This window comes from Procambarus clarkii, chromosome 20 (assembly GCF_040958095.1).
Source record: "Procambarus clarkii isolate CNS0578487 chromosome 20, FALCON_Pclarkii_2.0, whole genome shotgun sequence".
NCBI lineage: Eukaryota > Metazoa > Arthropoda > Malacostraca > Decapoda > Cambaridae > Procambarus > Procambarus clarkii.
The window spans coordinates 36,057,646-36,071,109 of record NC_091169.1 but is presented as its reverse complement, the minus strand read 5'-3'; the positions used below and the strand labels follow the sequence as shown (position 1 = coordinate 36,071,109).

Genomic DNA, 13,464 nt, shown 5'->3' with positions numbered 1-13,464 from the left:
AATAAGATAGGTGCCAGAGATGAGGCTTACGAGCTCACATAATAACAACGAAAGTTCTACCCATGCACAAAGACTGACATGGGAAAGATGTAAACCACCTATATAATACCAGGAGCAGAGAAGAACAGAGAAGATATCTTGCAATTTGCCACTGATAAAACCATAGGACACTAATTTATGTTAAAAAAATTGAGAAGTATAAAAAAACTAAGAAAGCACTTGCTTTGGAAATAGAGTGATCGAAAAGTGAAATGCACTTAAAGATTCTGTAGAAGGCTTCAGAACAATGACAAAGTTCAAAATTAAATACAGGTATAATAAAATGTATGAAAGACAGGTCACTATGAACATAATTATTCTACTGGTCTCTATCTCACACACAGACACAACCCCCCACACACACAACCCTACCCTCCTACATGCACACAACCCCCCGTACACGCGCACACAATCCACCCCCCCCCACCCTCAAAATGTTTGGCCTCTCTAAAGCAGGCAAATATGACACTAAATAAATTAATAATAAAAAAATCATTGGATTTCAAACACCTGTTTCAAATACTGTACACACAGAACATCAATTTAATAGTAATCATGAAAAATAAGTATAATATAAAAAGTGGAAGCCAATAGAAGAATGCACCACTGAAGGAAAACTTACTCTGGAATACTGTTGTGAATTTCTGTACCAAAAGTGAAGAAAGTAAAAATAAAAGATTGTGTGTGTGTGTGAGATTGATTGATTTATATAATATACTGTATACATACATACATACTTACATATATATATATATATATATATATATATATATATATATATATATATATATATATATATATATATATATATATATATATATATATATATATATATATATATATATATATATATACTGTATATATATATATATATATATATATATATATATATATATATATATATATATATATATATATATATATATATATATATATATACTGTATATGCAAACAAGCTTGAATGGTCCCCAAGCATATATGCAACTGAAAACTCCACACCCCAGACGTGACTCGAACCCAGACAGCCAGGAGCACCATGCAACTGGTGTACATGGTACCTTAACCACTCAACCAACTGTGACCATACAAAAGACGATGGTAGCCGAGGCTATTTCCCCCCACTGTCCCGACGGCACTTGGTGGTAATCTTGGGCATAGTTATTTTATCGAATCACCTCACTTTGTGGGGCCACATGAGCAATACATATGTGAAAAAACTTGAATGGTCCCCAAGCATATATATAACTGAAAACTCTCACACCCCATAAGTGACTCGAATCCAGACAGCCAGGAGCACTATGCAACTGGTGTACATGGTACCTTAACCACTCGACCAACTGTGACCGTACAAGTGAGGTGATTCGATGAAATAACTATGCCCAAGATTACCACCAAGTGCCGTCAGGGTGGTGGGGGAAATAGCCTTGGCTACTATCGTCTTTTATACGGTCACGGTTGGTCGAGTGGTTAAGGTACCATGTACACCAGTTGCATAGTGCTCCTGGCTGTCCAGATTCGAATCACTTCTGGGGTGTGGAGTTTTCAGTTGCATATATGCTTGGGGACCATTCAAGCTTGCTCGCATTTGCGTTGCTCACGTGGCCCCACAAAGTGAGGCAATTCGATGAAATAACTATGCCCAAGATTACCACCAAGTGCCGTCGGAATGGTGGGGGAAATAGCCTCGGCTACCATCGTCTTTTGTATGGTCACAGTTGGTCGAGTGGTTAAGGTACCATGTACACCAGCTGCATAGTGCTCCTGGCTGTCTGGGTTCGAGTCACTTCTAGGGTGTGGAGTTTTCAGTTTATTTATTTATTTATATATATATATATATATATATATATATATATATATATATATATATATATATATATATATATATATCGTACCTAGTAGCCAGAACGCACTTCTCAGCCTACTATGCAAGGCCTGATTTGCCTAATAAGCCAAGTTTTCATCAATTAATGTTTTTTCGACTACCTAACCTACCTAACCTAACCTAACCTAACTTTTTTGGCTACCTAACCTAACCTATAAAGATTGGTTAGGTTAGGTTAGGTAGGGTTGGTTAGGTTCGGTCATATATCTCCGTTAATTTTAACTCCAATAAAAAAAAATTGACCTCATACCTAATGAAATTGGTAGCTTTATCATTTCATAAGAAAAAAAATTAGAGAAAATATATTAATTCAGGAAAACTTGGCTTATTAGGCAAATCGGGCCTTGCATAGTAGGCTGAGAAGTGCGTTCTGGCTACTAGGTACGATATATATATATATATATATATATATATACTGTATATATATATATATATATATATATATATATATATATATATATATATATATATATATATATATATATATCTATATCTATCTATCTATCTACACACACACTTCAAATTTTTGCATACAGTATTATGAACTTTGACAAATCTTGAAAGATTCTGTTGAAATAATTAACTAGCATCAAGCAAGAAAAAATATATTTCTTAACCCTTTGTTTGCAATTTGCGATAGTGGCAGTCAAAACGACAGTTTCCAAGTCATGTATTATTTGACCAAAAAAATGTTTATTTGAAGCATTACTTTGTTATAAAATGCCCCAAAACTTTTTTTTATCAAAATAATAGTTTTTTATAACCTTTCAAGCTACTGCATATATGACAAGAGACACATATTGCAGAAATATTAACTGTACTTCTACATATTTCTATATAGGTTCCCGATAGTACAGTCGGGTTCGTTCTCGACGCACAGTCGAGAATTCCAGGTTCGAATCCCGGGTGGGACAGAAATGGATGGGCACATTTCCTTTAACGTAATGCTGCTGCTGTTCACCTAGCAGCAAGTAGGTACTCAGGACTTAGTCAGCTTGTTGTGAGGGTGCATCCTGGGGGGGGGGGGGGCAGTAATTCAATCCTGGAGGGGACCTCAGTAAAAGCCCAACGTGTATGAATACACACTGGCTCCCTGTCCCCGACACAGTGAATTATAATGAATGTAAATGGAGAAAACAAAATATACAATACCAAAATTTTTTAAAAATAAATTCACTGACAGTTACGGTTAATGGTTGCATTTACAATAATATTATATAGGATAAAAACCCACACTTGTGTATTTGTAAAATTTATGTAAAGAATTTACACCAAGCTTTTGCACACTGTCAACCGAACTAAGTCCCTATTATTTTTTGCTTGCAAATTAAAGGAGATAACATCTAGGTCTGAAAGAGCTGTAGAAGCGAAAATAGTAGATAAAATTGTTGTGCTAGTGGAAAACTTACAACCAAAGAAAATGTCTGTGACTACAGGAGAATTGGCAGGAATGAAAAAGGGAAAGATCGACCCTTGAGGATCACCCCTAAATGGTGCTAAACAGATGGAAGAAGTACTAAAGAATGTTAGGAAATTTCAGTGATGAGGAGGGGAAATTATGATCATTAAGACAAGATCTTTCAAAGGAAGACAGAGAGAAGCTGAAACAACTCTGTAGAGGTAAAACGCCTAAATGAGAGCAGGAACGAAGAAGAAATCAATTTTCTTCTTCTACAAGGTGATAGGAGTAGGCAAGCCAGTGAAATGTTAAAAAAAATGCAAACCAACAAAATCACTAGAAAAAAGGGGTGAAGAACAAGGAGAGAGGGAACATGTTCCTGAAAATTGTATACACCAATATAGATGGAGTGAGATCAAAGATACTGGTGTTAAGTGATGTAATACAGCTGCAGATGCCATTGTTGCACTCACAGATATGAAACTGGAACATGATATTTTAAATGAGGTCATATTCCCAAGGGGCTACTCAGTTTGGAGACTGGCCAAAAATTAGGAAAGGCAGTGGCATTACCTTGCTTGTGAAAGAACACCTAAGGTAAACAAAATAATGATTGCCAATCCACGAGTAGTTGATAAAATAGCACTGGAGGTCTGCAATCAGGATGATAAACTAATAATCATAAATGAATATAGTCCAATGCCATTCAACACATCAACAAAGGAGGAGCTGGATAATAAACAAGAGGGCCTTATAACAATGAGAGATTATAGCGAGAGCGGATAAAGATCTATCACGACTGTTGGTAGTCGGGGACTTCAACTTGAAATTCATAGACTGGTAGGCATATGAAGCTAGAACAGACGAATTTTGGACCTGTAGATTCGTAAACCTCATCCTGGAAACATTCATGTATCAACATGTTAAACAAGCTACGAGGTTAAGGGAAGGGGATGTTCCCTCCATGCTGGATCTGATATTTGCCAGGAAAAAGTAGAGATATTTGACATTCAGTACCCTTGGCTAAAAGTGACCCTAACTTTTTGGGAATAAAGTATGCAATGCATTATAATCTGGAAGAAAATGAGGAAATTGAAGCAGTTGAAGAACCTGATTTAAGGAGAAGACATAATGGGGAACTTAGAAAATTCTTTAAGGAATCTAACTGGAAAGACTTGCTGTTAGGCAAGGCAGTAAATGTGAAGATGTATGTCAGGTTTTGTGAAATACTGTATATGGGCACAAAACACAAAAATGGAATCAATATAGGAAGAGGTAAACCACCAAACATACCAGTGATACAAAGAAGCAAGAAACAACTAGATGGCAGTGAGGAGATAGGCAAAAAGAAATTTTGAGAAAGAGATTGCAGACAAATGTAAAACAGAACCAGGCCTATGCTATAAATTCATCAACAGCAAATTGCAGGTAAAGGATAATATTCAGAGGTTGAAAATGGGAAACAAATTCACAGAAAATGAAATGAAAGTGAAGGAAATATGTGAAACATTAAACAAAAAGTTCTAAAGTGTGTTTGTGCAAAATGAAATCTTCAAAGAACCAGATACAATAAGAATTCCAGAGAACAACATAAGAACACACAGAGGTGTCTAGAGACAAAGTGGAAAAAATGATCATGGAGCTAAATAAAAACAAAGCAGTTGGCCCAGATGGAGTTTCACCATGGGTTCTGAATGTGCACCTGCGCTCAGCATTCCACTTAAACTGATTTTTCAGGCATCTATGTGTACAGGAGTCCTAGCAGATGCATGGAAAAAGGCTAACAGTTTCACTCTACAAAAGTGGCAGCAGGGAAGAGCCCTTCAATTATAGATCTGTATCATTGACAAGTGTAATAGTAAAAAAATATTGGACAAAATCATTAAAACTAAATGGGTAGAACACCTGTAGAACACTATACTGTATAATAACAGAGACAGACAGTATGGTTTTCTATCTGAAAGATCCAGTGTAATAAATTTATTCAGTTTCTATGAGCGAGCCACAGAGATTTTACAGGAAAGAGATAGTTGGGTTGAATGTATCTATCTGGACCTAAAAAAGGTTTTTGACAGAGTTACACATAAGTTATTCTGGAAATTGGAGCATATTGGAGGAGTGACAGGTAAGTTTCTAACATGGATGAAAAATTTTCTGACAGAAAAATGATGGCAGTAATCAGAGGCAATGTATCGAACTGGAGAAATGTCACGAGTGGAGTACCACAAGGTTCAGTTCTTGCACCGGTAATGTTCATCATCTAGATAAACGATCTACCAGATGGAATACAGAATTATATGAACATGTTTGCTGATGATGCTAAGATAATAGGAAAGATAAGAAACTTAGATGATTGTTATGTACCTAGAAGACCTAGAAAAAATAAATGTATGGAGCACCAATTGGCATTTGTTCACAGTAAATTCCATTTGCCATGTTATGGAATGTGGAATAGGAGAACATAAACCCCACACAACCTATAAATAATGTGAGAAATCTTTAAAGAATTCAGATAAAGAAAGAGATCTTTAGGTGGTTCTAGATAGAAAACTATCACCTGAGGGCCACACAAAGAACATCGTGTGAGGAGCCTATGCTACACTTTCTAATTTCAGAATTGCTTTTAACACCTTAACCCCTTAAATACATGGATGGTGAAATACTAAAGAAATTGTTCACGACTTTGTTAGATCAAAGCTGGAACATGCAGTGGTTGTGTGGTGCCCATATCTTAAGCATATCAACAAACTGTTAAAGATGATGCAAAGACATGCAACTAAATGGCTACCAGAATTGAAGGACAAGAGCTATGAGGAGAGATTAGAGGTATTAAATACCCTGTATGCCAAACTAGAAGATAGAAGAAAAAGAGGCGATATGATCACTATGTACAAAATAGTAATGGGAATCAATAAAATTTATAGGGAAAAATTCCAAAGACCTGAAACTTCAAGAACAAGAGGTCATAGATTTAAACTAACTAAACAAAGCTGCCGAAGAAATATAAGAAAATTCACTTTCACAAACAGAGTGGTGGACGGTTGGAACAAATTAGCTGAGAAGGTGGTGGAGGCCAAAACTGTCAGTAGTTTCAAAGCGTTATATGACAGAGTGCTGGGAGCAAGGGACACCATGAGTGTAGTTCTCATCCTGTAACCACACTTGGCAATTAGTGGTAATTACTCTCCCAGGTGCTTTGTCAAGGTAATATGCCAAACTAGAAGTGTTTGGTTTGTGATTAGGACGAGACTTACATCTCGACGATTGACGTCAGACTTACATATTAGACGTTGAGATGTAAGTATCGTCATAATCACATACTCAGACCTTGACAAAGCATTCAGGAGAGTGCAAAATTCTTGGTGTAAATTCTTTACATAAATTTCACAAATCCACAGGTGTGGGTTTTTATCCTGTTGTTATGACTGAGAAGACATTACCATTACTTAATAATATTATAGTACTAAGTATGTCTTGAGAATGAATGCAGCCTAGTTGTGTTGATTAGACCATATTTTCTAATAGAAAATGACAGTTTTTCATTATCGAAACTAATTTTACCTTTTCTCTTATTAGAAATGTAAGGTAAGGCAAGATTTTCAAAATTAAATTTTTTGGCTATATTGACTCTCAGTGAGAATAGACAAAGAAAAATGAAGTTGCAATCATTGGGTTAAGAAATTATTTTTACAGCCAGACCTCCTAAGGAGGAGGAATGGCCTTCAAGCTGTACCTGAAGGCTATTGTACTTCTTATGAACAAAACTTGGACGCTACATTTGCCCTTTTTTTCTACATTGTGTGAGTATACAGTGTACCAGTATGTACATCTAATATAATACAATAACTTAAACAAATGACTGATATGATAATTGATGGCATTACAGACGTGGTCATGCTTTTCAAAGTGGATATAATGTCAGATCTCTGACAGTTACTCTTTATCACCATAAGCATGATGGATTTTAAATCATTTAGATTATGATGATTATTTTGCCTTAAATACACAAAACAGATTTATTAATAATTAAATGTACTTCACAGTTCTAAGTCACACAGACATTTGGTAACAACGTATATCTCTTGGACTCAATTTGCATATTAACCACAACTAAGTAACTCGCCATACATGTACCTGAAATAAACACAACCATCATGAAGTAAAATTAAAATACCAAGAAGCCAACAACCACAATAAATAAACTACCAACCATTAAGGATGTAAGACTAACCATTAAATACAAAGTTTTGATCTTAACATATCCAAAAATCACTAATAGAAAAACATCACAAACTCACAACCTACAGTTAAACCTGACCTAATAAAAAGCCCAGTTAATCAATATCACCATTAGTAGCACCACCCAAGTTAAGAGTAGCATTTTCCCGTCCACTACGTAATAGTTTTAATTTAAGATACCAGTACTGAGACTGATAAGTCTGTGCTTGAAGCTCTTTCTCAAGTAGCTTCATTTTGACTTCGTGTTCACGGCGCTCTAATTCTAAGCGCTGAGTTGCTAACTTTGTATTGAGTAATCTTTCACCAATTTCATTTCTGTCACTGTCATTATCAGTAAGTGATGATGCCAAATTTTCAATGCAATGGAGAGCATCTGAACTATTTAAGATGTTTGTATTATGTCCTGAATTTACACAATTATGTGAAGACACATAATTCTGACTCCTAAGTTTGGATGAAAGAGCACTTGATTTTCGGGACCCACGCATATTCGAGTTTTTGTTGATGCCCTGTGACTGAAGTTTACTAGGTACCATTTTCTTCAGGCTAGGCATTGGTTTCATTGAAGCCTGAATAGGAGAACTGCCTGGAGACACCGAATCTCTGGCATGAGATCCAAAGTTCCCGCCGATATGATTGGTTGCATTGCCTGGGTTTGGTATGTTTGTTATAGAGAGGCAAGATGCCAAGCCCTTTGGTAATATAGGTATCTCTGATGCTGAGGCAACATTCATTGATGCAGTAGTGGTGAGGGGATGATTTTTCTTTTTAACATGCATGACTTTAGTGCAAGCAGGTATATGGTATGGGAAACTACCACTGTTATTCTTGTTTATAGCCCCGCCATTTTTACTTCCATTGACTTTTCTGGATGGAGAGCGTTTGTTTGCAGCAGCCATCAGGAGACTGGAGAGTTTAGGAGATTCCTGACGAGCTCTCTTTAATGCAGGCTCCCTATCATCATCACCAGCACCTGATGGTTCATTGCTATCTTCTTCATCTGTTAATAAGAAAAGTACAAATGAAAAAATCCGCACTAATATGAAATGTGACAAATCTATACTGTAGTAAAATTTAACTCAAAAGATTTGTATTAGTAAAAAAAAAAAAAAGAAGTGTAACAGCAATACACTGTAATGTACATACACAATGCAGGAAAGTCACTGTCCTTCACAAATTAGCAGAATACAGCATAAGATTATAAAATGCTTATCTTCCACCAAAAGTTTTCATCCTAGGCCAAAGTGGGTGAAGCTAACAAAATGATGTTTTATACTGCACATGTACTAATAAAAAATTTTATATACTGTACTGTAATTATACATATATTACAGTACTGTAATTGAAATCTAATAAAAAATCATTGAATGTCAACACCTCTTTGGTGGTTTCTAAATGACTCCCTGCTGCTATCCACTTGGACAGCTCTACCCAATTCAAGTTACATTAGGCTCTTGTGGGTCATTGGAAGCTTACCAGGGACCAGAAGCCAAAACCTGGCCCCCTTTATAAACGTAAAGGGAGCCGAGAAAACTCGATCACTCAAGACTGAGAAAAAAACACCAGAAAAGTAGAGCGAATCAAAACAGACAACAGCAAGGTAACTAAACAACTTGGAAAATGATCCACCCAGTGGTTAGGTCATTCACTCTTTAGCTGTAGCTGCCCAGCACCCCTAGCTAGCTACCAGCTCAGCCAAAGGAAGTTCTCAGAGGACCAAGGAAGCCACCAAAGACCCAACCGAAAGAATAATTTCATTACATTCAACTTTAAAACCCATACAGCCTAGGTGAATGGAACATTCAACTTTGGTTTTCTGGGAGGGCTCCTACAGCAGTTCCCTTTTGCCATCTCAACATAGAGAACAAAACACAAAGGAAAACTTCCCAGGGACAGAGGGAAGCAGATATTTGTAACCCTTGCAAGAAGGTAACTCTATGGTAACGTTACCCATCATAAAAATTCAGTGCTGCCCATGAACACTGACCAGGTAATGAGTTGCCAGCACCTGTTAAGACTGCCAAGACCCGAGCCTGAATGTCGGCCCAGAACACACCATACAGTATTTGAAATCACAGTGGACATAACAGCAAATTTACAAATATCATGAACCCAATCGTTGACTACAGGCTGGCTAAACTTGACAATGCTGCTGACAACCCAAGGCAAATGAGGCCCCCTGCATTTGCTATAATTTTCTGCCCATAACTACTGCAAGCAATGAAACACAGAAAATATATAATTTTTCCAACACTGTGTTCCATAGCCACAGATCCCCAGACCAGCTAGGCCTATGGAAATAACTCATCAGTTTCTGGAGAACTTAGCATTAAATAACTTTTGTCACATCAGAAAGAGATTCACTGCTTTTGAAAACTCACTAATAATTGTCCTTTCTACAGAACTTCCAAAAATATAACAGTTCCTACTGTACTTTTTTTATAAGACTATTGAACCTTTTGAGAACAATTAAATCATTACAGTTGTTTATGGTCAAATCGTACACAGGCATTTCCAAAGATCGTTTTCAAGTAGTTAAAACTGTATAGCGTTTGAATCAGCTGGATAAGGTTAAGTTGTGTAAGTTTTAAAATCATTTGGTGTACCATCTTGCATACGAAGTGACCTGTATCCCCTATAGCAGGGGTGGGCAATCTTTTTAAATGTGGCAAAAAATTATCACACTAAAGCGGAAAAATCAAAGAATATTTTAAGAGTGATTAGTTTAAGTCATGTAAGATTGAATGAATGTAAAATTTAGTGATGGAATTTTTACTTAAAATCTGTTTTATCCTGTTGATAGGGGTATATATTTTGTATACAAGGGGTCCCGGTAGTAGTCAGGTTTGTTCTTGACTCACAATCGAGAATTCAAGGTTCAAATCCCGGGCGGGATAGCAATGGTTGGGCGCATTTCCTATCACCTAGCAGTGAATAGGTACTCAGGAGTTAGTCAGCTTGTTGTGGGATTGTATCCTGGGCAGGGTCAGTAATTTGATCTTGGGGGATGGTGGGGGGGGTTGCAGGGACCTCGATAAAAGCTTAACATGTTTGAATACACTCTGGTTTCCTGTTCCCCAACACAATGAATTATTATTATTACTGTTATTAGCCTTGAGGTGTAATTCTAGCTGCCATATACAGTGACACAATTCAAAGTCGTACATTTTAACATCAGCAAAAGAGTAAACAATAATTTAACTTTTTCTTTATATCAGATCAGTGTAAGTTTTTCAAAATTTTCCAATACATTAGTGTCCAATCTCATATTTGTTTTACTTGGTTAAAGCACAAGAAAAGAAAAGAAAATTAAAGATATTACTTTAATAATTCTTAATCTCTTATGAGTAATAGAAAAATTATATATCTCGGAAAATCTCATCACAATCGTACACTGCATAGACCTAACAAATTTGACAAAATTTGGTTCATGGGTAAGCAAACCAAAAATTAGCACAATTACAAGCCTACCTACAATGAGGTAAAGGAGTCGTACAACTCCTGGCTGCCTGGCGAATGATGCAACAGCTGAAGGGACTAAACGTGTACGTCAGAATATAATAAAGATAGGATGTCTTGGAAATAGAACGTTTCCTACATATTCTTATTACTTATTATCATAACAGTTTCTAGTGTTTGTTTCTTTATTTCATGTTTATTTGGTATCGCTCTACTTAATATCGTATTTTATTAACTTAAATATATAACTCAGTGAAGAAGTTGGATATTTAATTATTTTTTTAAGGTGAACCCTCAGTTTTGTGTGCCGGAAAAAAGTCATTGGCATGCCAAGGGTTGCCCACTCCTGCTCTACAGTATATTTATTTCACTAAGGCAAAAAAATGTGTGTGTGATTCTTATTAGCTTACGTGTCTAAAATAATGATAATTAGTAAGTTTCTTTTTCAAATATGTATTTACCTGAATTTCCCTGAATGGCACCATTTCTAGTAGCCTCGAAAGGGGACAGGAAGGTGGTGGCTTGTCAATAGTACTCCATTGTTCCTGAGAATTTGTCCACCTTAATACTGAACTGGCAAAAATCTTTTAGGCTTGGCATAAATAGAGTATGGCCGAGAATCAGAACCACACACACAAAATCTGGCCCAACTAGACTAATAATAGTTATCATTACTGTACTTGAAACTAACCTGTGGGAGAATGTCGGTCATCATGGTCTGGTGGCTCCATTTTTACTTCAAACTCCGGCACCTCAGTTTTCACTTGAACTCCATCAAAACCTCGGTCGAGTACCTTGAACATCTCCTTTTCTGCTTGCTTGGCACGGTATTTCATGTTGTCCCAGCACTTGCGCAGTTCCTTCTCTGTACGCACCATGATATTTTCTGTACTGTTGTATTCTTCCACGATCTGCTGCCAAACACTTTGTTTCTCAAGATATATCTCCCGGGTGCGGCTTCGGGTATCGACTATATTCCGATATTTGTTAATAATATTCACCAATACAGATCGTTCGTGCTCCGTAAAAATGTTTCTGTGTGTCAACACCCCATTTGACATATTCTTCAAAACTGGATAGGAATAGTTCGTTGGTTCCACCGTGGTGATCACCTCCAGCGGCAAGTCAGCCATTGGATAACACTCTGCGTCCATCCCATACCCCTCGTGGCTGTGCAGCGTACCTTCCGTATCTTTGTAATTTTTATCAGATTTCTTTACTTCGTCTGATTCAGACTTGCAATTGTCACTAAACTTAAGGGAATTATCCGAGCCCTCCTCTTCGGAGGCGTCGCTGTCATCGGAGTCCGAATCGTCTGCGTCCTCTTTGTCATTCTCTTCATTTTCCTCCTCCGACTCCTTCAAATCATCTGCCTGATCATCATGCTTGCTATCTGCATCACTCTCCAGTTCCTCACTGCCCGAAGGCGATGACGATCGCTCCACTCCCTGATCATCCATCGTGTTGTTCAGCGGTAATGCACACCCACAACGCACAGCTGACAGCCACGGAGAGTCTCAGCCCTGGTCATAACCCCATACTAGCAATCCCAGCACACACACTTGGGATCCAAGTACCATCACCTAGGTAGCACTAGAGGACAGTTCCATCACAACTATGGCACCTAAAGGAGCCTATGCCCCAGTCTTGCCTCATCATGTGCCAACTTGACTTTCCTTGTCCTTGAGCCACCTCGGACCTAACCCTCTCGTCACCTGGCTCCACCTCAAGTTTCACAGCCACGGTGGAACCAATAGCGGCCGGACACCTCAAATTACCCACTACGGACAAGCGCTTTAATCCTCTCGGAAGATGGGATGATGACTAGAAATAGTACGGGAGGCTGCAGGTGTCACTTAATATGGCGCTGGGTGAAAGGAACTCAGCAGCGCCTCGTCCTCATTGGTCGAGGAGCAGCTCGAGGCCCCCGCCAGCCAATCAGCGCTCGGGACCTCCCACTCGAACCTCAAACTTTTCACCATTTATACACTAACACCGAGCTAACATCACCCGGGATTGCTAGCGCTAAAGTTGTACCGGTCCATTTTGTCGTGAACAAGTGTGTAATTAACCTACCAGAGACAAGGAGTGCGTAAATAGAGGGAAAGATAGAGTCCGTGTCAGCTTTCTCCGATTATTCTCGGCCTTGGATAGTGACGTCAGTGATCATGAGTGTTGACCATCAGTTACACGGGATCACCAACCCCGAAGGCCTTATTATTATCATTTAATTATCACTGCTTCCTTTGCAATATTGTTATTGCATGCATTTTCTAAATAGTATAACGCTTTTTCAGGGCTCTAACATTGATCAATTGTGTTGCGTTCCTTGCATTGATGGATATTAATATCAAATGTTGGCATTTGGGGGTATAATAAACATACCCCTGCATATATATACCTAGTATATAAGTATGGGTATACTCGGCCATAGACAAGAAAACTG

General features: G+C 37.7%; 2 protein-coding genes across 2 annotated transcripts in view; both read right to left on the bottom strand.

Moving 5' to 3' along the window:
• The window catches only part of Trs20 (TRAPP subunit 20), a 34,606-nt gene extending 21,374 nt beyond the window's left edge, over positions 1-13,232 (bottom strand). The window contains exon 1 of the mRNA XM_045737839.2: positions 13,095-13,232. The gene's annotated coding sequence lies outside the window, so the exon portion shown is untranslated. The remainder of the gene's footprint in view (positions 1-13,094) is intronic.
• LOC123755321 (uncharacterized) lies at positions 5,350-13,097 on the bottom strand. The gene is made up of 2 exons (XM_045737838.2): positions 11,710-13,097; positions 5,350-8,559 (listed from the first exon to the last, which is right to left on the bottom strand). Exons 1-2 carry the CDS (start codon positions 12,476-12,478, stop codon positions 7,655-7,657), a joined length of 1,674 nt encoding a protein of 557 aa, XP_045593794.1. The 5' UTR covers positions 12,479-13,097; the 3' UTR covers positions 5,350-7,654.
• Positions 13,233-13,464: the final 232 nt, after the last annotated feature.

Coding starts and splice junctions, on each gene's coding strand:
- LOC123755321 (XM_045737838.2), bottom strand. CDS start 12,478: ATGGATGATCAGGGAGTGGAGCGATCGTCATCGCCTTCGGGCAGTGAG. Junction 8,560..11,709: donor TGACCGACATTCTCCCACAG/GTTAGTTTCAAG, acceptor TCTTATTAACAG/ATGAAGAAGATAGCAATGAA.